The 27476-nt window shown below is 37.5% G+C and overlaps 2 protein-coding genes across 2 annotated transcripts in view; both read right to left on the bottom strand.

Moving 5' to 3' along the window:
- Positions 1 to 1601, bottom strand: part of LOC149771146 (transient receptor potential cation channel subfamily M member-like 2) — a 59826-nt gene extending 58225 nt beyond the window's left edge. Inside the window, exon 1 of the mRNA XM_089948820.1 lies at positions 1507 to 1601. The gene's annotated coding sequence lies outside the window, so the exon portion shown is untranslated. The remainder of the gene's footprint in view (positions 1 to 1506) is intronic.
- A 4572-nt stretch (positions 1602 to 6173) lies between these two features.
- Positions 6174 to 27476, bottom strand: part of LOC149771147 (transient receptor potential cation channel subfamily M member 2-like) — a 94880-nt gene continuing 73577 nt past the window's right edge. Inside the window, exons 5-10 of the mRNA XM_089948821.1 lie at positions 24393 to 24478; positions 20019 to 20214; positions 19417 to 19597; positions 17884 to 18047; positions 6801 to 6969; positions 6174 to 6274 (exon numbers count right to left, since the gene is read on the bottom strand). Coding sequence (XP_089804947.1) covers positions 6174 to 6274; positions 6801 to 6969; positions 17884 to 18047; positions 19417 to 19597; positions 20019 to 20214; positions 24393 to 24478 — 897 coding nt within the window. The remainder of the gene's footprint in view (positions 6275 to 6800; positions 6970 to 17883; positions 18048 to 19416; positions 19598 to 20018; positions 20215 to 24392; positions 24479 to 27476) is intronic.

Here is a 27476-nt window from a genome sequence, read left to right on the forward strand (position 1 = left end):
ATCAATATGTTTTCAAACTTTGTTGCTCTTTTCGATGTTTACATATTTCATGAAGAACATTCAATTCTGTATTAATGTATCCTTATTGACGGATGATCCACAATACGTATATATTTATAATATCACATTATTTACATGTGAAAGTTTATAAGCCAGTGTTTTATGTTGACCGTACAGGTAACTTCGAGTACAATAAATATGAAGGCACCAAATACATTATATTATTATGTGCCATAATCTTATATCCTATGAACAACTTTACATAATACTCTGGAAAAGTCTTCGCAATATACTTCATCTTGTCCACTATTCAGTTATATCCCATATTTACCTATAGCTTATTTCATTATAAACAGAGTTTACCCTGAAGTTTAGCATCATCTTATGAGGGTGGATGACCTGACATAGCAAGAAGAATACAACATGTAAAAGCCTCAGCTGTATGTATCGGCTACTTGTAACGGATCTCATTATTAATTTACCTTTATTGCCTATGTTATGTTTATCTAATTTATATTGTTTGCTTGACCTTTTTCTTACACTGAGGGTGGAGTTTTGGCATACCTGACTATTACCATGGAATGTCTATTTGATTTCTGTCACGATTATATATGTGGTAAATAAGATGTTACTAAACTTAAGTTCATGGCATGATCCTGTTTAGAATTAATGAATACCAATGATCCGTTTTCCAGACCTTATTGTTGCGTCATAGATCAGGTTACAGCGTGTATATAAATTACATTATTCAACAATGTTTAAGATCAGACTGGTGTGCTGTGATATGATACCTCAAGAAAGGAATCTCAATGTCATACTCCTAATAACTTTACCAGTCCTTCTACAAATATAATCAGGCTTGTTTATGACATGAATACACCTGAGCAGAAAATTCCTACGTTAATGAAACGGTACCAATTACTTCAAGCAAGTAATTTATCTTTAAATTGGTGGATTCAATTATTTCATGTTATTGCTTTATCAGCATGAATTTCGGATATATCTAATTTCTAAAGAACTGGGCTGTTCCATGAGAAGTTTACCAATGTGAATGAGCCCAAATTATGTTCTCTTGCAGCAATGCCTTTGTCAACTATATGATATGTAGAATGGGGGAATATATCTATGTGGTATTTAGTGCTTTTAAATCATCGTTGTGACAGATAATTGTGTAAATTGAACAGCGATTTTAGTATTCTAAACTACGCGAATCGCAAATAGCTACTGTTCATAAAGCACACAGTTACTGGGCAGCTTTCATAGTGTTCAAATAATCTTTCTCTCCGCTTTCTCTGTTTTTGGTTTGTTTGGTAGGGTGGGGTTGGGTGGAAGTACTGTTATATTAAAAATAGTTCTTGATCAGCGTGATTGTGCTGCGCGTTTGGGTTTTTTCTATTGCATTTTTTAAATTGCAGTAGGACATCAAGAAAATACCATATATTCAGTATAATAATAAGGCTTTATAAACCAGTCTTTATGTTGCAGACACCATAGCTTTTTGTATACCTTGACAATGACAACTGGTGTAGTTTCCGAGAGAGCATTTTTAACTGTACTCAATGTTTCTGGTCCTCCGTTTATAACCAATAAAACTACAGGCACTGACTTAAAATCTGCAATAGACGTGTAAGAAAAATATATTCAACGTTCAACATATTTCTATGATATAATGTGCATTATTATCCAACACCATGCTTTGCACCAATATTCGAAATAAAGATGTATATACCGGATATTACAGATAGGGTCTCAGTTATTGCCAAAATCTTTCGGTATTCCTAGACTGATTAGATCTGGAAGTTACCAGTACAAGCGAATTCATTAAATATTAGTATACCAATAAACATGACATGAATGTTATTCAACCGGATTTGACTATATTCACGGTGTGAAGACGTATATTTATAGGTTACTGCATTTGTATGGGAAAATAGGAACGAGTTTTCGGAATGAATACTGCACGAACTTGTGAGTGCAGTATATCCTTCCGAAAAAACAAGTTCCTATTTTCCCATACAAATGCAGTAACCTTTTTATTATATGCTCATTTTTTTTTATTCAACCTAAGGTTAAATTATATAAACAAAATACACTACAAGAAACAACGTAAATGAATGAATGCCGTATTCCAAACTAAATACACAAGCGCAGATTTGACATTACAAAATGACATCATTATTAATGCGCACATAGCTCCGCCCAGATATATTTGAATTTAGTCGCGCGGTCGACATAACTTTCGAAAGAAAATGGCGTGTCTAGTTAAAATTGAAATTTGCATTCATATTGTGAATGAATGCGCATTGCAACGACTTTTCCATTTGATCTGGAGTGAATGTATTTTTGGTATTTTGTATGGGAATGTTTGTGATTTTGGACTGGATTCATCTGTGGAAATTATACATGAAATTCATCGGATTGAAGTGGCGCGGGAGAAGCGTATTTACGTCTGCAAATGTGTTTCTGTTTCTGTCATTGAATGTTTGAAATCATAACGTGGGAAAATATGAAGTCTTTCAATTGCAATTTTCAAAAGAACGCTATGGAATTTAATGTGTATTTCATTTTGAGTGCAGTAAGGAGGATGCAATTGGACTTATAGAAATTACAGCACACTTTTGAAATGTGTAATCCAGATTGAAAACCTATGATGTGGCTCATGTAATTCCGATTTGCAGAATTAAGAAAAACAATTTTGAGGAAATTCAGGATGTAAAACTGTAAGTATATTTTATTTTGCCATTCTTATCACCACATGAAGAATACACTATATTCCTTGTCAGTTGTATGTTATTTGTAAGGACATGATCGTCCGTCTTTTATATAATGTAGCTAGCCTAAATCCGTAACATTGTATCAACGCAGAATGTGCCAAAACAGCTGGGTTTTTTGTGTGTGTACAGTCTACGAAACATGTTTTAGTTCATTCAGAAACAAATTTAAATAACCACAACGTAAAGAGCCTCTTACGCGAGTGTACATGATTTGTTTACAAATCAAAAGTGCTGGTGTCTGCGTCTTTGCTTGTTTACAATAGAAAGTAGTTCCTTTATTCACGTGAATGCTATATGTGGCTTGTCGCGCGCATTCAGTATCGGGGAATACTGAACGATTCCGACAATGTAAAGTTAACGGGGGAAAAAATGAGCATATAATATATATATATATATATATATATATATATATATATATATATATATATATATATATATATATTACCTTCGCAAGAGTTTTAAAGCTACCGGGTAAAATAATCCATACTAAAGCTGATGGAATAAGTACAGCTGGTTGAGTCCTTCTTTGCTTGTAGAGAGCAATCTAATATTATGACATCGTCATACTTGCTACTTGCATGTACTTACAAGCTGGTGATGCACGTAGTTCGGCTGTGTCAAAAACGTATAGGTTGAGCGATCTGGATATCCTCTTAGATTGTATATCATGTGTAATGTTATTATGCTGAGCTTCTGAATAAATAGATCACGGATGGTATCTGCTGCTACATAATACCGGTTAAAACAAGGTCTGATTCGCAATCTGTTTCGCACAAGTTGCTTATCATTTCATGACGTGTGTACCACAGGGCCGGTTTTCTTTAGTTATTTCGGACAAACCTTTTTCGCAGGTAATATATAAATAAATAATTATTAGTTTTTATCAGACAAAAATACAATAACATGGTTAGTTCAGCCCCAAAATGATACCTGTCCACAGAGGACACAAAAAGGACCAACAACATTTGTCCATTGTAAACACTTGTCAGATTTCTGGAAGGTGATAGGAAAATAAAATTAAGACTTGTTACTGAGTGGACAAAATTATTTTATCCGTTGAGGACAGGTTTCAAATTTATATGTGTTACATAAGGTAGTGAAATCAAGAAACGGCTTTAAGGGACAACATAGTGTGATCATGTGCAAGGTTGATAGAGGTTGTATAGGTAAGTTAAATAAAAAGGTACTCGGGGATCAACCATTTGTGCTGTTTGGTAGTATGAAGTATGCATAAGGATGCATAAGAAGGAAATGAATTTAAAATACAGGACCTAAGGGTCTTCTTTATATTGGGATCGGTTTTGTGGAGGTTGAAAAGGGAAATGAAATTCCTCAAATGAACTTAAAAGGACCAGAAGAACATGTCCTGTATTGGCAGTTGTCTTGTTCATAGAAGTTAAATATGGAAAGAAAATTAATAAAAGGGTCTTAATGAACCAAAACATTTATCCTTTATCAATGGGTATTAGGTTTCGAGACGTTGATTTGGAAATAAAATTCGGCAAAGAGATTTATATGACCAAATATGTGTGCCCTTGTTAACAGGTATTAGGGTTATAAAAACTAAATATTAAATGAAGTTAAGAAAGGGGACTTCAGCCTCCTTTACCTAATGAGGAGTATCCATCATAAAGCTATGCATAAGAACTTAATAAATCATTGAACATGAAATACAAATTAATGCACAAATCCGATATTATGAGTAAATGATAAGAAAATCAGTCAGGTTTGATATATAGTTGTTTCAGATTAAACACATGCACATTGATCTCATACGATATTGACGAGATAAATTGCATATATGCAAAACTGGCACAGAGTTTATTTTAATGGCACAATTATAGTCTTTACATACATTTTACTTAAATTACCAAGGGAAGATGAAAAGGTAAAAGTGCAAGGGTGGGGCTTATATATAACATTATATATATCCAATTGAATGGACATTTGAAGTATATCAGAGAAAGGGTACAAAATATGTGTTAACAAGTTTATACGAGACATTAAATGAATTCAATCCCAATAAACATTTAAGGGGTCGCATAAAACGAAAAGAGAAAGATCGATGTGTTATCAGTCTTATGTTTCACATTACATGGTTCAAATATGATACACGTTTGATAGTGGTATACTGCAAGGCACTTTTAAATCATTTCTCGACAAATTTCAAAATGAAACCGAATTTGTATGAGGCATAATCGCTAATTGAATGGTTGTATCAAGTACTTGATTATCGTCCTTAAGAGAGATTACTGTCATCGAGGATAAGTGTTATTACATTTACAACTAAATTGATAGCATAATTTATGCAATTGTTTCTCACTGGCTGTCAAAATAGTATGTGAATGAATTTTAATGCTTCATCTTATAACATTGTTGTGACAACTTTTGACGTGTGTTCGATATGATGACTCGTTGTATGTAATAATACAAGTAAAAGTTTATTTAACTACCACTAAACACGATAACTATCAAAGTTGTCCACTAAATCATGAAACAAAATTGAAGGCCTTTGTTGTAATGTTTAATGAATATGTATATACTGGCCCTTTCATTGCAATGTATTTTATAAGTTTCACTTGCTTATAAAACTTAATATTCACCTCAGCAATGTCTTAACTATATATTATTACTTTCTAAACTTTGATTGGCTGAACAGGTCACACGTGTTCTACAGTAATACAATGAATTAATTTCCTCAGTTTCATTTGATATCCACAAATCTTCATTTTGTGCTAAAACTGAAAACTGACGTAATCCAGGTACAAAGGTAACGATACGATTATGGACTCTTCTTTGCTGAATAAAAACTCGACAAATGAATTTAATAATATATTATTGTTACGTCCATATTTATATTATAATTATTATTATTATTATTATTATTATTATTATTATTATTTCAACTTGCTACGATTAAAAAATATTTCAGCACAATAATTAAATTACCATGGCTTCAAATATAATACTTTCACACGTGTTCTACAGTAATACAATAAGTTAATTTCCTTTGATCTTCACAAAACTATTGTGTTAAAATTGAAAATTGTCATAATTCAGGTACAAAGGTAACGATACGATTATGGACCCTTCTTTGCTGAATAAAAACTCGACAAATGAATTTAATTATATATTATTGTTACGTCCATTTTGATATTATTATTGTTATTATTATTATTATTATTATTATTATTATTATACATATCTATCATAATTTTATGTGCATAAAATTCAGCTAATTCTAAACATTAAGCATTATGGTGGCACTAAAATAACAAAATTCAGAATCTGAGGTTGCAATTGGATGTTTATTATCTACCAATTCGACCCAAAGTTTCAAAATTACTATCCTTGTTATTTACTACGACAACCTCGATCTAAACCTCAAGTTCGAGAGTCTTATATGTTCCAGGTCATGGTACAATCTGCTCGTTCATCACTACTAGCAAAGGCTTCATCTGTCACTTCATAATGTAATGACAGGTCTATATCATCACATTCTACAGTTGGACACATTAAAGTTATTTCAGCTCTATAAAGCAAACTATTGTTCTAGAATTCAGGCAGAAGAGTAATGTAAACAATTGTAACAACTGTGTTTTTGTAGTTAATTATGTTTACTTGAGGTAAGATATATATATATATATATATATATATATATATATATATATATATATATATATATATATATATATATATATATATATTAGAGAGAGAGAGAGTGAAAGAGAGGGAGAGAAAGATAGATAAATAAATATGTTAAACTTGACAAAATCATGTAGCTGTACATTATCGTATCATTATTTTTAGTAGAACAAATAGCAATAGTAGTAAATATTATATGACTCTGTCATAATTATGTTTGTACTAAGTGCAGCTAACCTGAAAGAACTATATATTGTGCTGGAAGATCAAGCATAGAGCTGATAAAATTCAGAAGCTGAGTTTCAAGCTGGATGTCCAACATCACCCATTCAGCTTGACACATTACAGAATAATACGAAATATCAAATTAAACACGATTACCATATTCATCGCATTTGTCCCATTCCAGCCGAGCCCTTAATTGGGTCTCTGTTCCAAACTTGTGCTGGGTACCATCATCTACCAATATATAGTGGCTATGATTTGGGTTCAGGAACCTCTCGTTTTCTTTACGTTCGTCCTCTATAGTGTATTTTATTGGTTCTGACTTCTATATGAAAAAGAACATGACAAGTTCTAATGAAAACCAATATATTATAATATTTTCTGAACTCATCCTACGATCTAAAACGATTACACTAATAAGTATGCTTTCGCAATAGTTTGCTCAATGACTTGAAGGTCAATCTAATAAATATGTTGAGAAATCCGGATGTAGGCTTATTATCAAACGATTTGTTTTGTCGCCTTTTTAAATTTGAGGCTTATAGCAAGCTTAAAATTCATTTAAATGTGTAACCATAAAAGTAATGAATATTATTTCTAAATGGCATCATTGCTTAATAAATGGAACGCCGGATTTATGTTCGAAATGTCCTGAGTTTGAATGTCCACAGTGTATGTGCTGTATGACACAAATCATTGACCTGAAAAGTTCAATAGTTACACTGTCCTTTGGTCCAAGTGAATAAAATCAATGCAAATTGATGCAGCCAACAACACTAAAATGTTATCCACTATATGAACACTAATAAAACACCTATTTTTGTTGGAGTGACCAACGTCAATGCCAACCGATGCAGACACCACAAATCGAATTGGTTAATAATCTAATTCATCCACTGTCCATAATTTAAACTAGCCAAAGACCGGCTCTCACTATCTCAGTGCAATCGGCATGCAGTGGCAATATTTGATATTTTTAAAACTCACCAAAAATCGATGTCAACCAAATTGAACGTCAGTGGAATCAATCTTTTGTTTGTGACTGCCTTATGTGCAAATCTACTTGAAGTTCTTAGGTCGCCTTAGGGACTCCGACTCCGGATTTTCTGATGGGTTTTACTCCCTTAGCCTTTCCTCTGAGAGGGTATAGTCGCAAGGCAGCGAAGGTTTGAAATCGGAGTTTACCTTCTCCTAGATGGGTGACCACCCAAGGTTAACGAGCCCCATCTGCCCGAAGCATCTGGTTTTGAGGAGCCAGAAGCTCACCTGTCATCCCTACTCCAGTCAGTTTAAACAGGTTCCGCCACTCGTGAAGGCCTGGAGCTGGATTTGGTTATCAGAGGCTCTATCAAACACAAGCCATTGGGAGATTTCCAATGGAAGTGGGTGCCTATCTCCTACAACCACCCCCGGCGATGACAAGCCTTGAAACCCATAGAATTCAACACGGGAAGCAGCAGTTTACCGGTTATAAGTCACCGCTCGATTAGCGTAGAGCCAGACGCCAGGGGTTGCTTCTGACGGTGGGAGTGACCAACATGTTTCACTGGACAGCTACCGCCCGCCTCAAACTGGGCAACCCTAAGCCAATAAGGTGCCGTCCCACCACAGTTCGCCTGCCTTGCTGGGTGCGTAAGGCTTAAGGTACGCGAGTACCTGACAAGCGGACTGCAACTACTGCACCAAGAAATAACAAAATAAAAATAAAAAAGATGACTTCAATCCTCAAGCTATGTACCTGGAATGTCCGGATCATGCTGACTGGGCTTTTAGATGATCTCCAGACAATCGGTGATGTTCGTAAGACTTCAGTCATCAACGACGAACTTGCAAGGCTCCAGGTCGACATCGCCTCACTACAGGAGACACGATTACCATATTCTGGGTCCCTCAGAGAAAAGAACTACATATTTGTCGGGCAAGGAAAGAGTGCAGGTGAAGCCAGAGAGTTTGGTGTTGGATTCGCTGTCAGGAACACTCTGCTGGGAATGATAGAACCCTGCCAACAAGGAAATGAAAGACTGCTATCCCTCCGCCTCCACACCACAAACGGGCCTGTCAACCTGATCAGTGTTTACGCTCCCACACTAAGATCCGCCACAGATACCAAGGATAAGTTTTATGATGAGTTAAACTCGCTCATCGACAAAATTCCCAAAGAAGAGAACTTGATTTTGCTGGGCGACTTCAATGTTAGGGTGGGTGCCGATCATGACTCTTGGCCCTCCTGTCTTGGCAAGTTTTGTGTTGTGAAGATGAATGAGAATGGGCAGCGCCTTCTAGAGATGTGCTCATATCACGAACTCAGCATCACCAATTCATTCTTTCAGACAAAGCCACAGCACAAAGTGTCTTGGAGGCTTCCTCGGTCTAAACACTGGCACCAGCTGGACTTGATCATTACAAGACGGTCAGCTATGACGGGTGTGCTTCTTACCCGTACCTTCCACAGTGCTGACTGAAACACCGACCACTCGCTGGTGTGCTGCAAAATGAAGCTTCAACCAAAGAAGATCCACCACTCTAGGCAAGAGTGTCAGCCACGCATTCATGTGAGCAAGACATCATATCTAGACAAGGCTGAGGAATTCACATATGCTCTTTCCAAGACGTTTGACTCAGAACCCCCCAACGGCAGTGCCAAAGAAAGATGGGATTACATCAGAGAGACTGTATACATCACAGCCACACGGATCTTTCGTAAGAAGCAATCAAAGAACAATGACTGGTTTGAGGCTAACTCTGTCACACTCAAGCCAGCCATAGAAGAGCGTCGCAGTGCTCATCTGCAATACAAGCGATCCCCCTGTCAGAAGACACTACAGGCATACAGGTCTACCAGAAGCAAAGTGCAGAGATTAGCATGGCAGTGTGCCAATGAATACTGGCTTCAGCTCTGTCAGAGTATCCAGTCAGCAGCAGATATTGGAAACATCAGAGGCATGTACGATGGCATAAAGAAGGCAATGGGTCCCACGAAGAAACTGACAGCACCACTGAAGTCTGTCACAGGCGATGCCATCCACAACAAGGGCAAGCAGATGGAGCGTTGGGTGGAATACTACTCCGAACTGTACTCCAAAGAGAACCACTTGAACAATGATGCCCTCAATGCCATTGAAAACCTCCCTTTCATGGCCGACCTGGACGAGAAACCTACTGTAGACGAACTAAAGAAAGCCTTAGAGAAACTGTCCCTAGGTAAAGCCCCAGGGAAGGATGGCATCACAGCAGAACTCATCAAGTGTGGATGTAGCGTGCTTCTCAAACACCTGCACGACCTCCTCTGCCAGTGCTGGGACGAGAGGGCTGTGCCTCAGGACATGAGAGATGCTAACATCATAACCCTGTACAAGAACAAGGGTGACAGAAGTGACTGCAACAACTACAGGGGCGTATCACTTCTCAGCATCGTGGGTAAAGTTTTCGCACGCGTCATCCTGAAAAGACTACAGACGCTTGCTGACAGAGTTTACCCAGAGTCGCAGTGCGGGTTCCGCGCAGAGAGGTCCACAATCGATATAATCTTCTCTGTCAGGCAACTGCAGGACAAATGCTGAGAACAACACAGACACCTCTTCCTGGCCTTTATAGACCTCACCAAGGCATTCGATCTGGTCAGCAGAGACGGACTCTTCACAATCCTGGCGAAAATTGGTTGCCCTCCAAAGCTGCTAAGCATGATCCAGTCCTTCCAATTATGACATGAAAGGCACAGTGCAGTACGATGGCTCAACATCCGACCTCTTTGACATCCGCAGTGGAGTTAAACAGGGCTGTGTCCTTGCCCCCACACTCTTCGGAATCTTCTTCGCAGTCCTGCTCAAGCACGCCTTTGGGACGTCCACAGAAGGGATTTACCTGCACACACGATCAGACGGCAGACTGTTCAACCTGGCACGAGTGAAGGCAAAGAGCAAAGTGCGTGAAGTAACCATCAGGGACATGCTCTTCGCAGACGATGCTGCTCTAGCCACCCACAAAGAAGCTGAGCTTCAGCGCCTGATGGCCCGCTTTGCTAAAGCATGTGATGAGTTTGGGTTAACCATAAGCCTAAAGAAAACAAATGCGATGGTTCAGGACGTGGATCCGTAAGCATCATCATCAACAACTACGAACTTGAGGTGGTGAGTCAGTTCATGTATCTCGGCTCTACCATCACCAACAACCTCTCGCTCGATGCTGAGCTCAACAAGCGGATCAGAAAGGCATCCACAACTCTTTCCAGGTTGTCGCAGAGAGTGTGGAACAACAGCATGCTGACCATGAACACTAAGATCACCGTGTACCGTGCATGCGTGCTACGTACTCTCATGTATGCCAGTGAAACCTGGACTCTGTACGCCTCATAAGAGAAAAGACTGAGCGCCTTTCACATGCGATGCCTCCGACGCATACTTGGGATCACCTGGAGCGATCGAGTAATAAACAACGAGGTGTTCGAGCGTGCCAAGATTCCCAGCATAATCACACTCCTCCGCCAACGCCACATCAGATGGCTGGGCCATGTACGTCGGATGGTTGACGGACGGATTCCCAAAAACATTCTTTATTCGGAACTCGCCTCTGGGAAAAGGTCGATTGGACGGCCACATCTCCGCTTCAAGGATGTATGTAAGCATGACATGAAAGCCCTTGAGATTGATGTCAACACCTGGGAAGAGCTCGCTCTAGACAGATCAGGCTGGCGACATGCTCTGATCACTGGTCTGAAAGCCGGAGAGGACAAGCAACGCTTGGTAGCTGATGAAAGACGATCACAGAGGAAGAAGAAGCAGCTTCAACTAACACCTGACACAACCTTCAAGTGCAGCAAGTGCAGCAGGGACTGCCACTCCCATATTGGACTACTTAGCCACAGCAGACGCTGTACAACCACCAACCGGGACATCTCTCATGGGCGCAGTTCCATCGTCTCTCGAGACTAACGGATGCCAACAACCAACTTGAAGTTCTAAACTTGACAATAATAAAAGATTTCAAAAAATTAGAATTAAATTAAAATGACACTATTACAACTGGAAAAAAAAGTTCAAAACGACAATCAGGGAAAAAAAGATGTTAGTATTGACCATCAGTGCGATGTATTAGCTAATCTTGCGACCTTATGCATCCAACCAGTTAGCAACAAATGGATAATAACAATTCACAAGACAATAAGTGATATAACGAATCTATCAACGTTTTTGAGAAAGCTGGTCTTATATAATTCTTCTAGTCGTGGATTATTTACAGGACAAGGATTTGTGTGTAATATGAGACTTGATTGACACGATATTGGTTATGTTCATTTACCTAAAAATTAGTGAAGTGTTTGATTTGACACTCTGCCATATATACATAGAGTTTCATTAATAATAGTGTTTAAAACACAAACACAAAAATTATACGTGTTTAAAGTCATTCAAATAATAAAAATTGCAGTTAGACAGTAATATGCATAAGTCATTGAAAAATAGACGATTATCACGTAGAGGACCAGAACATGAAAAAGCATCTTTTTACAACAAGTATTGGACATGTGACCGAGATAAAAGCTGCTATTACAACTATATGGCCTTACGGTAATCAACAGAAATAAGCGAAAACCAACATATTTTGCAAAATTCAACAAATAATTTATTTCCCTAGAATATGTGAAAATTTACAAAAGAACTTACAGTATCACAAGTTCAAAAGTATGGAGTATTCCTAATAATATATGACGCTGTTTCAAATGAATTTCAATAGCAAATGTGCTAATCTACCAGTGGTCTTGAATGTGCTGATGTACCAACAGTCTTGATTCATCACAGTTATATAATCAAAATGTCATTGTCTGAATTAATAATAATCCTAACATAATGATTTGATCGGTAAAACCAAAGAGTGATTTGCAACTTCAGTTAATAATTCAAATAAATAAATCCTCTCTAATGTTAACTGAAACAGTTAAACTCGATTTATCTAAAGACTTATGTTAAGATAGGAATGAGTACTGTTGAAGTAAACAACATTAATATACAAACCAAAGACACAATATCAGCACTGGGATGATTGACATTTTCCAATCAATTTCGTAAATAATTTGCTTCTTCAACATTTTTAACTTAATTAAAAATTCTAAACGTTAAACTCAGCATCAGTAAACATGTTTAGCTCCATATAATAATGATCTTAATTTATAATCTAAAATTATAGAGAAATATTGGTTATGTAATATATGTTTTAAAACTAACAAGACATTAATCGTGTGGGTCCTAACTCAATTACTTACCACGCAATATAGATATACATTACATATAACACGGAGAAAATCAAACACAAATACAAATTAAATTAACTTTGTATAATCCTCCATATTAGAGACATACAGTACTTTTAATGACTTTATGCAAAAGAAAGAGTGACACAATTAGAGCTTATGCTTCACATGCATGTTCAGAAATAAACAGTTTAAATCATTATAAACCTCTTGCCCCTAATTCTGACCAGCAGACCCTAAAACATGAAATTCTTAAATGAAATGAAACAGGAAAGTAAATATAATGCCGATTGAAGCTGTCCTGAATGCAGGACGATATCACAATTTATCAATTTGAAGTTGATGATATAGTTTGATGGTCTTAAAAACGTTTCTGAGATAATCTGGGATCATAATTTTTCAAAGGACAACTTTTCACCCAGCCATTTGGTTTGCTGAGGCAGCAATAAAATAGCGACTGTTCATGTGATGAAAGGCAGAGTGTTAGGCATCATCGCTCCTAATTATGTCTATATAGTCTGTATATGATTGAAATATAAAATACTGATAAATACACTACAACAAAATGCTTGCACTTACTGCAGTTGTGGTTATATTTATTTTTATATTATATGTAATGCTGTGTTTTATATACAAATATTGCTATTTCTGAATATATTTGTGTAACCCAAAATTAAATACTCGAAAATGATGGTCGACAACTAAATGCAAAAATGAATTGAATTTAGATTGTATATAAACTAACTGGATGGTCTAAGGTTGTCATTGCCCGGGGTGGGAGTGGGAGACAAGCGCCACAATCCTCCAAAATTTCCCCATACGGCTTGCGTCTCTAACTGCCTCTGTCAACTAAAATCCAGCTCCTGGCCTTCGCGAGTGGCTTAGATTTGAAGCCCGGCAGACCATGTTTTCTACTAACAGGAGAAGGGGTGAAGGCGGCCCACTGGCGCCTTAAAACCAGTTGCTTCGGGTAGATAGGACTCGTAAACCTTGGATGGTAGCTCATCTAGGAGAAGGAAAACTCCGATTCCAAACCTCTGCTGGATTGTGGCTATACCCACTCATGGGAAAGGCTAAGGGAGTACACCCCGACAGAAAATCCGGAGATGGAGTCCCTAAGGCGGTCTGACATTGACTTCATTGTCATTCCGGCAACTCCTGCGACGCCGTTGGTGCCAAGCTGTATCGGCATTCGTCGTTCCCTTGGGCACACCAGCTGCATGGAGAGGGGGGATCTGCTGAATGGGCAACAGCTGATTCTCCATACCATCCTGCCCAGGCTTCATAGCTCCACTGGAGAGGACACTCCAGCGTCGTCGTACGGCGTCGGCACAACACGAGAAGTAGCAGTTTACCGGTTCTAAGTCAAAGCTCGATAGACGTAGAGCTTGGCGCCAGGGGTTACTTCTGACGGTGGGAGAGATCACCAGGTCTCACAGGACAGCTACCGCCCGCCTCAAGCTGGGCAGCCCCCAGTCAGTAAGGTGTTGCCCGCCATGGCCTGCCTGCTTCACTGGGTGCGTGGAGCTTAGAGAACCATCTTGACATATGGGCCACAAAACTCCGCACCAGGAAAGACTAAAAGAAGAAATAAGAAGACTCCAACTCTTTGTTTTGCAACCTGGAATATCAGGACCATGTGTCCTGGATTGACCGCTGACCTACAGCAGATCGACGATGCACGGAAGACTGCCGTCATTGACAGTGAACTCTCCCGACTGAACATCGACATTGCCTGCCTCCATGAGACCCGACTGGCTGACAGCGGCACCATCAGGGAAGCCAATTACACGTTCTTTTGGCAGGGGAAGCCCTTGGATGAACCTAGGCAGCATGGTGTAGGCTTTGCCGTGGAGAACACGCTAATCGCCTTCATTGAACCTCCATCATCAGATACTGAGAGAATCCTTGCCCTCCGGCTGTCAACATCCTTAGGCCCGGTCAACATCTTCAGCGTGTACGCCACAACCCTCTGCTCCACCTACGAGGAGAAAGACAAGTTTTATGAAGCTCTGGATCAGGCAATATCCAGTATCCCCAACAATGAAAGCCTTTACTTACTAGGAGACTTAAATGCTAGAGTGGGAGCTGACCATGAGGCCTGGTCCACCTGTCTCGGCTTTTACGGAAGGGGCAAGATCAACGAGAACGGTCAGCGACTGCTGGAGATGTGCTGCTCCCACAGCCTATGTTTGACCAACACTTTCTTCAAATGCAAGGAGATCCACCAGGTGTCGTGGAGACACCCACGTTCACGCCACTGGCACCAGCTAGACCTCGTCATCACCAGGCGTGCAGAACTGGCCAGTGTCCTCCTCACCCGCAGCTACCACAGTGCCGATTGTGACACGGACCATTCCCTCGTGGCCAGCAAGGTGCGAATATTGCCCAAGAAGCTGCACCACGGCAAGAAGAAGGGTCACCCACGCATCAACACCTGCTGTGCAAGCAACCCAGAGAAAACACAGAAGTTCATCAGCAAACTGAAGGAAGCCCTCACCAAAGTGACACCTGAAGACACCATTGACTCCAAGTGGTCCCATATCCGTGACTCTGTGTACAATTCAGCCATCACAGCATACGGGAAGAGAGAGTGAAAGAATGTCGACTGGTATGAGGCAAACTGGGAGGAGATGGAGCCCGTGACTGAGGCAAAGAGGAAAGCCCTCCTGGCATACAAGGCTGTACCTAGCCCCAGAACACTACAAGCCCTCAGGATTGCAAGGAACAACGCCCAGAAGACCGCCCGCCGCTGTGCCAACACCTACTGGCTGAATCTTTGCAACAGTATACAGACAGCTGCTGACACCGGGGATACAAGAGGAATGTATGAGGGTATCAAAAAGGCGACAGGCGCCCCCAGTTACAAGACCTCCCCCCTCAAGTCCAAGACGGGCGAAGTCATCACAGACCAGGGGAAACAACTGCAGCGATGGGCTGAGCACTATCTCGTGCTATATGCAACCCAAAACAATGTCACTGGAACTACCCTGGACGCCATTCCAGACCTGCCTGTCACGGAGGAACTAGACACACAGCCCACCCTGGAAAAGCTCGGAAAAGCCATCGATTGCCTTGCCTGTGGGAAGGCTCCTGGAAGCGACTGCATTCCGCCTGAAGTCCTCAAGAGCGGAAAACCAGCACTGCTCCAGCCCCTACACACACTCCTCTGCCTTTGCTGCGAACAGGGATACATCCCACAGGACATGCGTGACGCCAACATCGTCACTTTGTACAAAAACAAAGGAGACCGTAGCGACTGCAACAACTATCGGGGCATCTCCCTCCTCAGCATCGTCGGAAAGGCCTTCGCCCGTGTTTCCTTGGCGCGCTTGCAGATCCTAGCCTCCAGCGTCTACCCAGAGTCCCAGTGTGGATTTCGAGCCGGCAGGTCAATTGTAGACATGATCTTCTCACTACGTCAGCTGCAGGAGAAGTGTCGCGAGAAGCCTATGCCCCTCTATATTGCCTTCATAGACCTGACGAAGGCGTTTGACCTGGTTAGTCGGAGTGGACTCTTCAGACTCCTGCAGAAGATCGGCTGCCCCCCACGTCTGCTTGCTATCATTATGTCATTCCATGAGAACATGCACAGCACAGTGTGCTTCAATGGCGCAACCTCTGAAGCATTCCCAGTCATCAGCGGAGTCAAACAAGTCTGTGTCCTTGCGACGATGCTCTTTGCCATCTTCTTCTCCATGCTTCTCCAGTACGCATTCAAGGACTGCAGCGAGGGAGTGTACATCCATACCAGGGCTGACGGCAAGCTGTTCAACATCGCCCGTCTCCGTGCTAAGACTAAAGTCACAGAGGTACTCATCCGTTAATTGATCTTCGCCGATGATGCAGCCTTGACATCACACACGGAAGATGGACTGCAGCAGCTGGTATGCCGCCTCTCCCATGCTTGTAAGGAATTTGGACTGACCATCAGTTTGAAGAAAACGAATGTCATGGCGCAGGACGCAAACTCCCCTCCCTCTGTCACCATCGATGGGTACAACTTGGAAGTTATCGAGAACTTCACATACCTCGGGTCTAACATTTCCAGCTCACTCTCCCTTGATTCTGAGGTGAACGGCAGGATTACCAAGGCAGCTGCAGTGATGGCCAGACTTAACCAGAGAGTCTGGAACAACCCCAACCTCACAGAGAAGACCACACTGCGTGTCTACCAAGCCTGTGTACTCAGCTCACTTCTCTACAGCAGCGAAACATGGACCACCTATGCAAGACACGAGAGGAAACTCAACAGCTTCCACCTGAGATGTCTGCGACGCATTCTGCACATCCAGTGGCAGGACAAAGTACCCAACACAGAGGTTCTAGAACGCGCCAACATGAACAGCATGTTCTCCATTCTCAGCGAAAGGCGCCTTCGCTGGCTTGGCCATGTCAAGAGAATGGACCCAGGTCGCATTCCCAAGGACCTGTTGTATGGGGAGTTAGCAGAAAGTGCACGACCAACTGGACGACCACATCTGCACTACAAAGATGTTTGCAAGAAGGATATGAAGACGGCAAACATCAATGTCAACGACTGGGAGAGCTGTGTAAACAACCGTTACAGCTGGCGTCAAGCTGTCAGGCAGGGAGTTCAAAACGCAGAGGAAGAGAGAAGAATAAAACAAGCTGAAAAGAGAGCTAGAAAGAAGGATAAGCAAAAGCGTACTTTGGAGCTATGCCATCGTCTCCCGTAGACGGACGGATGCCAGGAGAGAAAAACTAACTGGGAAATTAAAAGATGCATATACAATTCAACTGTATTAAAATCTCCTGTATGAGGTTCTGATAGAGTCAATTTTCAGGACATGCCATATTCATCACAATTAACTGGGAATTCGTTCAATAAAGAGGAAAGTTCCACCATAGTACATGAAAACTGACTTAAACCAAAACGTAAACAGGCAGATTAACGGATGTATAAGGTAAGACATTTGCACCTGTCAAAATATATCAATTTATGGTAGGGCATAATAATCTAATTAATCCGACCTTTTTATTCTCCAGTAGTTGTTTGTTCTGAATAACTCCCCATGAAGCTATTCCGATGGCAACAATATCCTTCTCATTTGTAGAAGTCAAGAGAGAATATTTTACTGCCTCTCCAACATGTTTTGGTACACCTTCATGGGTTCCTCCAGTTATAATCCAGGCATCTGCAAGAAAATAGTTGAGGACCGTTATATATCACATGCTAAACCTGCCTCCCCTCGCAAGAAAAACAAAATCTGGGTGCAAGTAAAATTCCATACAAGGTTTACTAATTCAGATTTACAGGCAACTAGTTCTCGATGTAGCAAATACAAATGTCAATATAACTGGCCTTGATGAGCCCCTTTTACGTCATGTCACAGTTGCTGCGGGGAGTAAATAGGTTTACAGCATACGTGACATACTATTCAAGAAGCAGGAACCTCTCAGATAATTACAAACATCCACCTAGTACTCAAAGACTTTACTAGTGTCAAGGGATGAAAAGCTTACAATTTGTGCGGAGTAAAGTCATTTCTTTCGATCAGGAACCCAAGACACAGTCATCGTATATTATGTCCTGCAGAAACAATCCTACCAAGTCTAATCTAAAACAGGTGTTATATCAAATGAGTGGGAAAATATTTTGCGCCTGATTCTTAATTTAAACAATAGTATCAATATAAAATGAGTATGACGGAATTAGTTGGAACTCCGAATTTAATACAGCAATTAACCCTGTGAATATGCACCTGATTTCAGATATCGATAACAACATATTTTGAATTATTACACTCTGATGTGGTCATAATGTACAACATGAGTTTTCTAGTTGTCATTAATTTGAAAAAGTATGCATACAGAATATAGGATTTTTGAAAAATAATGCTTGACTTAATTGATCAGCAAATCCTCCAAAAAACAAACACGTAATCCTTCAAGTGAAATTTAACTAGTTCGTGCCACCAACTACAGCATCCACGCCCTTATCATTTCATTATTTTCTACTATGTGACAGACAAGCATCATTGATTTGCTTTTATTGGCTCAGTGTCGGGTCCTTTTGGGCCTAAGATGACTATTTTATACAAGAATACAAGTATCGCCTACTTTAACGATATTATAATGCTGCGGAGGATTCCTCAGTGTTTGCAAGTACAGCAAATGACTATTTGTATATACAAACAAAACTCATTTATCTTTGCACAATATATAAATACGCACTATAAGGCTTGATACCAAGGCAAAGAAATCCTAAACTCACAAATATATTATTTTCATTCTGCTTCAAAGAACTTTGCAGAAGTCAAAATATGTAACCTTCTAAATTGAGATTTCTTATATACTTCTACCTCAGCTAAAAAAAGAACATACTGATAAACTCAAATATTTTAATCAGTGTTTTGTAAGTGAGACAACCAAGTAGAAAAAATGTACTATGGGCATTATGTGTTTGTAAAAAATATGATAATTAATTGTATCTAAATAGGCTCAATATAAGATCTGCCAAGAAGCAAAACTAGGAAGTTTATATTCAAACTCTTTACTTCCTACCTGTGTTACGCGCAGCATTCACAAGACCAAACCGGAACATATCTCGTAAGTCAGGCTTCATGTTGAAGTTTTTTGAACCACCGGTCACAGAAATGAGCAAGTTTGGCTTATCCATTCCCCACACATTCATCATCAGCTCCAGCATCGTGGTCACATCAGTGTCACTGTCAACACGGACAAACTGAAAATTTTGAAAGGTTAAATTATCTGATAATGTTTTGATGATAATTGCTTGTTTACATTTGAAGCAAATTGTCAGTTGACTACATTCATCACGTCTGCAAAACTATCAAACAGAATGTATTTTACTGTGCAACATATCTGAAAATGGGTATTCACTCTAAACTGATAACAATAGCTATTCATTATATGGGTTAATAACAAAGACTATATCAATATATATATGTTAATTATTTGTATCTATATGTATATTGCGAAGAACTCACACTCTATCATAATGTGTATAAAAAACTTAAAATTAATTTATTTTCGCATAACTATAAGTTGTAACTTATACTCATATTTAACTTTATACATAATTACGCGGGTTGGTTTATTTTTCATTCACTGAAAGAATGGTGAACATCACTAACATATCTTACTTTTGCATTATTTCCTATAAAACCAACAAATTCTATCTCTCCAAATGCATTGGTTGGTACAGGGTCTGAGTGATCCTCAAAATTCCATTTTAATGTGGCTGGATGACTTTTCCGGCCTTGGTTTGGTTGATCTTGTTCGGGGCGATCAATGACAGCTTTATCATGGTCCAGTTTGTGGTACCCACACTGGCAAATGCTGTACGAAGGAGTACACGATGGTTAGTATACCATGATATAGTAGCTTCCGTTATGACAAATAAGGAACTGCAACTATGATTGCATCTGTTACGATATAAATATAGACCAGCACATCAACGGCTATACATTGCTAATTAAACGTTAAGTCCTAAAAGTAACACATATAAAGAATTGCAATGTACAATCTTTATGAAGACGCAAAATTAATGATTGCCTGATACAATTTCAACTCAAGCTGCAAACGTATGCCACTTTAATAAAAAGTGTGCTTTTATGTAGAATAGTCGATATTTACGAACAATACAAAGATTTTGTGGGTTAAATCCGTTAGTATAGATTAGCATACATGGCTATATTGAAACCAAAACATTAGTGCACAATAATAACCGACTTTGGCATCAGATCTCATATTTACACTATTTTGATGACATGAACACAATTTTAAACACGTGACTTTACCATCATTTTGCTGATAGTTAATGTTAGCAATAATTGTTATGTACGTTTCAATTTGCAGAGTCTAAATTCTAGAGTTTTCCCATTTGATAACATGTGCATCAGACGTAACCTGCTAATGTAAACACTTGCATCAAAGATACCTGTTATTGAAGGAAATTAATATTTTCTATTGTCTGCCATTTTTGGGGGTTATATATATATATATATATATATATATATATATATATATATATATATATATATATATATATATATATATAGTCTGTACATATGTTTATAAAGGAAATGGTTTACTTCGTTATAACCCCATTTTGAGATTTGACCAGTCATAACCTCTACATAATAGACAAGTGTTACAAAAGGAAAAGGTTTACTGTGTTATCGGAACATTTCTCTGAATTGACCATACATATCCCATTTAGATAATGGATACCTGCTTGTTTTTGTTCTTCTATGAATGCCATTTATAAACAGGTTACAACTGTATCTTTAGCGAATTGGCTAGACATATATGGTGGTATAAATATATGTAGCAGAGATAACAGCATACACATGTATAAGATAAGAGTATTCTATCATATTCTTAGCCGTTGATGAAATAAACAGCTGTATCGCAAACACTCTTTAAAATTATACTCCGACCCATGGAATTTTCGTACAGCAAAAAACTAATGATTTCTTATGATGTCCAGATATATACTTGCCTATCTAAGCATGCAAACTTTAAAAATAAATAAAGTAAATACAATAATAACAACAATATTAAAAAGCTGAAAAGTTGTAATATATTCATAAAATAATTACCTAACTATGATGGATTAGCAACTTTTAATAGTTAACGTCATACAACAAATCGAATACCGTATCGTTATAATTCCCATACGTGAATTCATTCAATATCAAATTGTGATCATCTGTTTTGCATTTATGCTATTAATTCAAACTGATGTGACCCGTTTCCATTTCACTTCAAGGGACTACACTATTTGTAAACAGACACATATGCATGCGTGAACCTATGGTCACATACACTTTGACGAGGGACAGATGATTTCTTTTTGTGAAATCAGCAAGGAATTCATCATTTGAAAATCTAACTATTAAATAACAATTAGCGGTACACATTATTTGGTTAAACCATTATACTTCAAAACCATCTGCTTCAATAAGTAGAACTCCCGATATAATGACTATCAGCGATAACAAAACGGCCTACAGGAGCGCATAATGTGATTTGTCTTTTTTAAATTTGGTCATACACATAAATTATCGGGACATTTTCTAATAAAATTCACTCAAAGTTCCGTAAAACTGTACCAATAATAAGTATCACTGTCATATAAGTATAATTTACCGTGATAAACTAGAATATTTAACAAGTGTATGTTCTTATACGGTAATACATATTGGTCTTTTTGTGAAATTCACATTTTTATTTCATAGAATTGGTTAGATAACTTTTACGTCTGGATTTAACCAATGATATGTTTAATTATCCTATACAGTTAATTATTTTTTTCACCCCCATAACACTTTGAAAGAACTTTAAATAATATTATTTAGATGTTGTACCTGAATATGTGAACTACCAATATTTTCAGTCGAGTAAATTAGCAATTTTCTAACTGATATTTGGACTGGTGCTTGTTAGCCAGAATCCAACCAACAGAATCATTTTCAACACATGGAAATAAAGTCTAAATCTATGAGATGCTTTTGGTAATGATGTACAAAGAGGTTTGCGTAAGTGTCTCAATGGTCTATTTTAAAGGATGTTTGACTCCATCAATATTTCAAACTAATGCAATGACAATAAGTTAAAATAAAAAATACAATAGATATATACATACGAAAAAAGGTAATGTATATTCAGTATGCGTAGATTTTGCAAACCTACACATTTGCACAATATTTACTGACAACCATGCTACCTGGAACTCTGATGCAACCTTATAAATACAACTTACTGAACGTGAATATTAACTCAGAAATATATTATGGCTACATTATATATATTAGCCTACTCATGCGATGAGGCCACAAAACCTATTTCATAGTTTTCTTGAACAGGGAAGTGAATTTTTTTACTATTGGTACAAGGTTTTAACTTGTAAACAATTTTCTGCCAACTGTAGCACATTTTCGTTCCTTGCCGAACTCTACTGGAAGTGTTTCCAAACAAATTCTTTCAGATGAAATATGGTCAGATATATTGTCGGTGTCATAAATAAATAATTGAACATTAGCAATACATTAAATCATAAATATTAGGTTACAGTATCAAACTTTTGATATGGTCAAGTTACACTTCTGAAATTACATCGACGTTTAAAGTTTGATAAATCAATATGTGATATTTTCAAGATATTGAGAATATAAATGACAAATAGCTCAAGTACAGAAGTCAATCAACATGACAATTCGGTCAAAGATTCCATGTTTTGTGTGATTCAGCTGTTATTCTACGAAATTCCAAATATAAATGTGCAATATGGTCACTGATATCAAAGGGGTATTGATCAAAGAGGTGAAAGTTACGTTTAATTACTCTTCTAAAAGTTCACCGAGAGACAAATTTTCGTGGGTCTATATGCAGTAGAATGGAAGTTATTAAGTGTGAAACAATTAGTGAAAAACAGATCACTGAAACATGCAGTTAGACCACAATTACAAACTTTAATAATGGATACGTTAGTCTGCTTGAGATGCCAACACATGAAAATGGATCCAGTATATCCAAAGTGTAATAAAGAAATAGCATTAAATGACCATATGAATACATGAATATCCAAACACTACAATCCCTCAAATATTTTGTTGACTAAACCTTAGGAGATGAAAATGGCTTTAAACTAAATTGTATTACAAACTAATCAATAGGTACTTGTACTAAACATACATTTCACTGAATTGTATTTGCACTTTGTTGATGCACACAAATTTTAATTTGTCTGAGATTGTTTGCAGTTCATTCACGTTTGTTCTTTCAGCTAATCATATCATAGCTTTTTCAATGGTTTCAAACAAAAATATATTAGATTTTATTTTCATTCCTTCCACTGACCATCTTTAGTTTCACTCCGAACAGAATGTTCTTGCATTATCTGGGTGTTGAAGGGACATAACTATTGGTTTCATATATATTGTCTGCTCAAATTTGTACTTCAATTACAAGACCGACAGTGCATATTATGCACCACAAAAATGAATTCAGATTAATTTAACATAATACTACAACTGTAATATGTACAAAACTATGGTTGTGGGGTACCTGACAGCAAATATGATTCTTTTCATTTCGTAACAAGTGTTCAGATACATATTTCAGGCGATGATGTTATCGTATCAAGGGCAGTTGTGTTTATGTCTGAATTGACAAAAGCAATGCATTGGCTTGAAAAGGCTGAAAATATTGACGGTGATGAAACGAATATGACCCTTTTGTAACATAACACAAATGCATTTTTGTAATTATTCGGTACGCTGTTTACATTCTGGGTGCAATTCTTAAGAAACTGAATGTAAAAATGTCTGAATTGATGCAAAACTATGACAATATAGACGTCAGTGAAACTGCAATAGTAATTAATTCAGTACTGCATGTATGTGATACACAAATGGAGGCTGCGTATTCATGGTGGATGAAAGATTAAAATAAAATATCATATAACATAATGGAAAGATTCTAGCTGATCTTAGTACCTATACTGTACTTACTCCTTACTCTTGGTATTTGTAGAAACAATATAATATGAGCATTTTCTCATTTTGATGTTTTGCTTGATCCATTTCACCTTTTCTTTCTGAAACGAAAAAAGTAAATGAAAAGAAAAGATAAATACAAACATGAAACAAGAGTTCCATTATGGCAGTGATGCTCTTTTGCTCAAAACACCAAACTTAACCATTTGTTTCAAAATGTAATAATAGCATGTATACTATTACAAAACCAGATTTACCCGAAAAAACAACCAGATGCCTATCATGAATAATAAATATAAAATGTGATTTCTACAGAGTTGAATATGAGTTTCATTCTAGCTGGTAAAGAAACCAGTTCATTGAACACGAGGTCACAAATATTAAATAATTATATCTCACATTTATCTTTATTAATCACTTTTAAAGTAAACTAACTGGTTAGTATGAAAGTGAATTGGCTAACCCGTATGCTTCACTAACATAGCACCAGATGGTAGCTAATTCATGTTTATTCCGCTGTCAATCAATGTATTTATGATACGCCTATCTTACTGATACTTCAGTACTATGCAATATGAACAAATTCGAAACTGTAACTGTATCAATGTTAGTTACATTTGCACAGCGTATTGCTCTCTTTTTAAGTATTAAAAGTTTGTAAAGCAAATATTTTTACCAGAACAAATGTGTTTATTTGCAGGCAACGTTATCTGTTATTTAATAGCTGTCAATTGTTCTTTATGAAATAATTTAAAATTGCAGTGTCACTAAAATTACCGATCCTGCTTTATTTTAGATACAAGATCTGAGCTGTAACAAATTTCTAAGAACAACCATTCAATTATTAGGTTTACATTTACAATAAATGCCGCTGCTTTTTTTTTCATGATGATGATTAATGTCAAGACTGAATAACACATTTCAAGCATTCGTTCTTTTCATTCATTTCTTCCGGTATTGTTCAGAAATGTTGCTGAACATTGAATGACAATTATTCAGAACATGCTTTCTATCTTACCGGATAGTTTGCACATCGCTGAAGAATTTCACACCTTGCTAAATACTTTAGCAGTTTGCTGAATATTTCCGCAGGGTGTTTACCAACAATGTAAACAAGAAACTGGGTGAAAATGAATTCACATATGCTTACATCAGACAAATTTCTAAACCTTCACGCATGGATGCGCTCTGCAATATTAGCTCGAAATCTGTTACGCCGTTTGGAGGGGACAGTAATTTAAGGTAGTTAGCAGCTGGAGAATTATCTGATATGCAATAAATTTACAAATTGGGGAAAAGTCATGCCGCAGCATATTTCATCAATTCTTAATAACTGTAAATAATTAAAATAACGCTAAACAAGGAAACATTCTTGAATCAAAGAGATATGTTCACATTAAACAAATTTTTATAATATAGTGGTTCCCTCACTATGATAATGTTTCCAGGGAGACATAAAACAGTACTGCTTAATAAGTAAGAGCACTTTATATTGAGGCACGTTTCACATTAAAATGACAATCAGAATAAAATAGGATTCATGGCCAGGCCCACTGAATATAAAGCAATGGCGCTATATACTGAGGCACGTTTCACAGAAAGAAAATATGCAGGCCCACACCCATCCGTAGGCGCGTAGACGCGTTTATTTCTTCCATGATGTTTCACTGGTGGGGGGAAACAACCAAAAACATTTTTGTGGGTTTTTTTTAAAGTCAATGCACAATAACGCAAATTGTTGCGAAGTAAACATTTTGATTATAGTGTGTTTCTTACATAATTTAAGATACGATAAAATACGTCATGAGAAACCATTACATGTGCAAATTAAAGGTTATCCATTAAGAGAGCTGGTCTTTCAAAACAAGTCATAATACTAAGAATTTCTAACTAGTTCCTAAATGGGAATGAGAAAATTTGTTCATACATAAACTAAACTTGGAATTTCTAAAATAAAATAAAAATAGCACAGTACCAGTTATACTCGCGTATATGTCGATTACATCTGCAAATTGAATAGACCAAAACCTGCCATCGCATAGTACAATGACATTATGATAATTGGACATAATAAAACTGATCGAGTTAGAATATCTAATATACTAAAAGCCTGAAATTAAGGGATTCACGCCTGGTATATAAACCACATTGTCTAAATAGGCAAAGATTTTCTCAATTGACACATTGCGTTATTTGCATGGTTGTGATATGGAACACACAGGTAAGGTCTATACAGATATATGTATATATCATACATGATACCTACCCAGTCATCGGCTACAATTTATGTAAAAAGATATAAAACCGCAGTGTCCATCTCTCTATATCGTAACTCTGTATTATAAGTAAAACCTATATTTTCATAATATTTATAAAATAAGCTAAACTTTCCAGAATAATATAATATGATCAGAAGTATTCTTACCCTATAATTATAGGTTACTGCATTTGTATGGGAAAATATGAACGAGTTTTTTTGGATGGAATACTGCACGACCTTGGGAGTGAAGTATATCCATCCGACAAAACGAATTCATATTTTGCCATACAAATGCAGTAACCATTTTATTATATGCTCATTTTTTATTCTACTTATGGCTTAATTTTATAAACAAAATTTACTACAAGAAACAACGTAAATAAATGTATGCCGTATTAAAAATTAAATACACAAGCGCATATTCGTCATTACACAACAACAACATTATTACTGTGCACATAACTCCGCCCAGAAAAATTTGAACTTAATCGCGCGCTCGACATAACTTTCGAAATAAAATGGCGTGTCTAGTTAAAATTGAAATTTGGAGTCATATTGTGAATGAATGTGCATTGCAACAACTTTTCCATTTGATCTTCAATGAATAGATTTTGCTATTTATTTCGAGTCTACGATATTTCATGATTATGGACTGGATTTGTATCTGACAAATCCATATGAAATACATCGGATTGAAGAAGCTAGAGAGAAGCGTGTTGATATATGTAAATGTGTTTCTGTTTCTGTCATTGAATGTTTGAAATCATAATGTAGGAAAATATGAAGTCTTTCAATTGCAATTATCAAAAGGACCCTATAGAATTTAATACTTATTTCAT

This window comes from Sinohyriopsis cumingii, unplaced genomic scaffold (genome assembly GCF_028554795.1).
Source record: "Sinohyriopsis cumingii isolate HCF-2022 unplaced genomic scaffold, ASM2855479v2 utg002106l, whole genome shotgun sequence".
Classification (NCBI taxonomy): Eukaryota; Metazoa; Mollusca; class Bivalvia; order Unionida; family Unionidae; genus Sinohyriopsis; species Sinohyriopsis cumingii.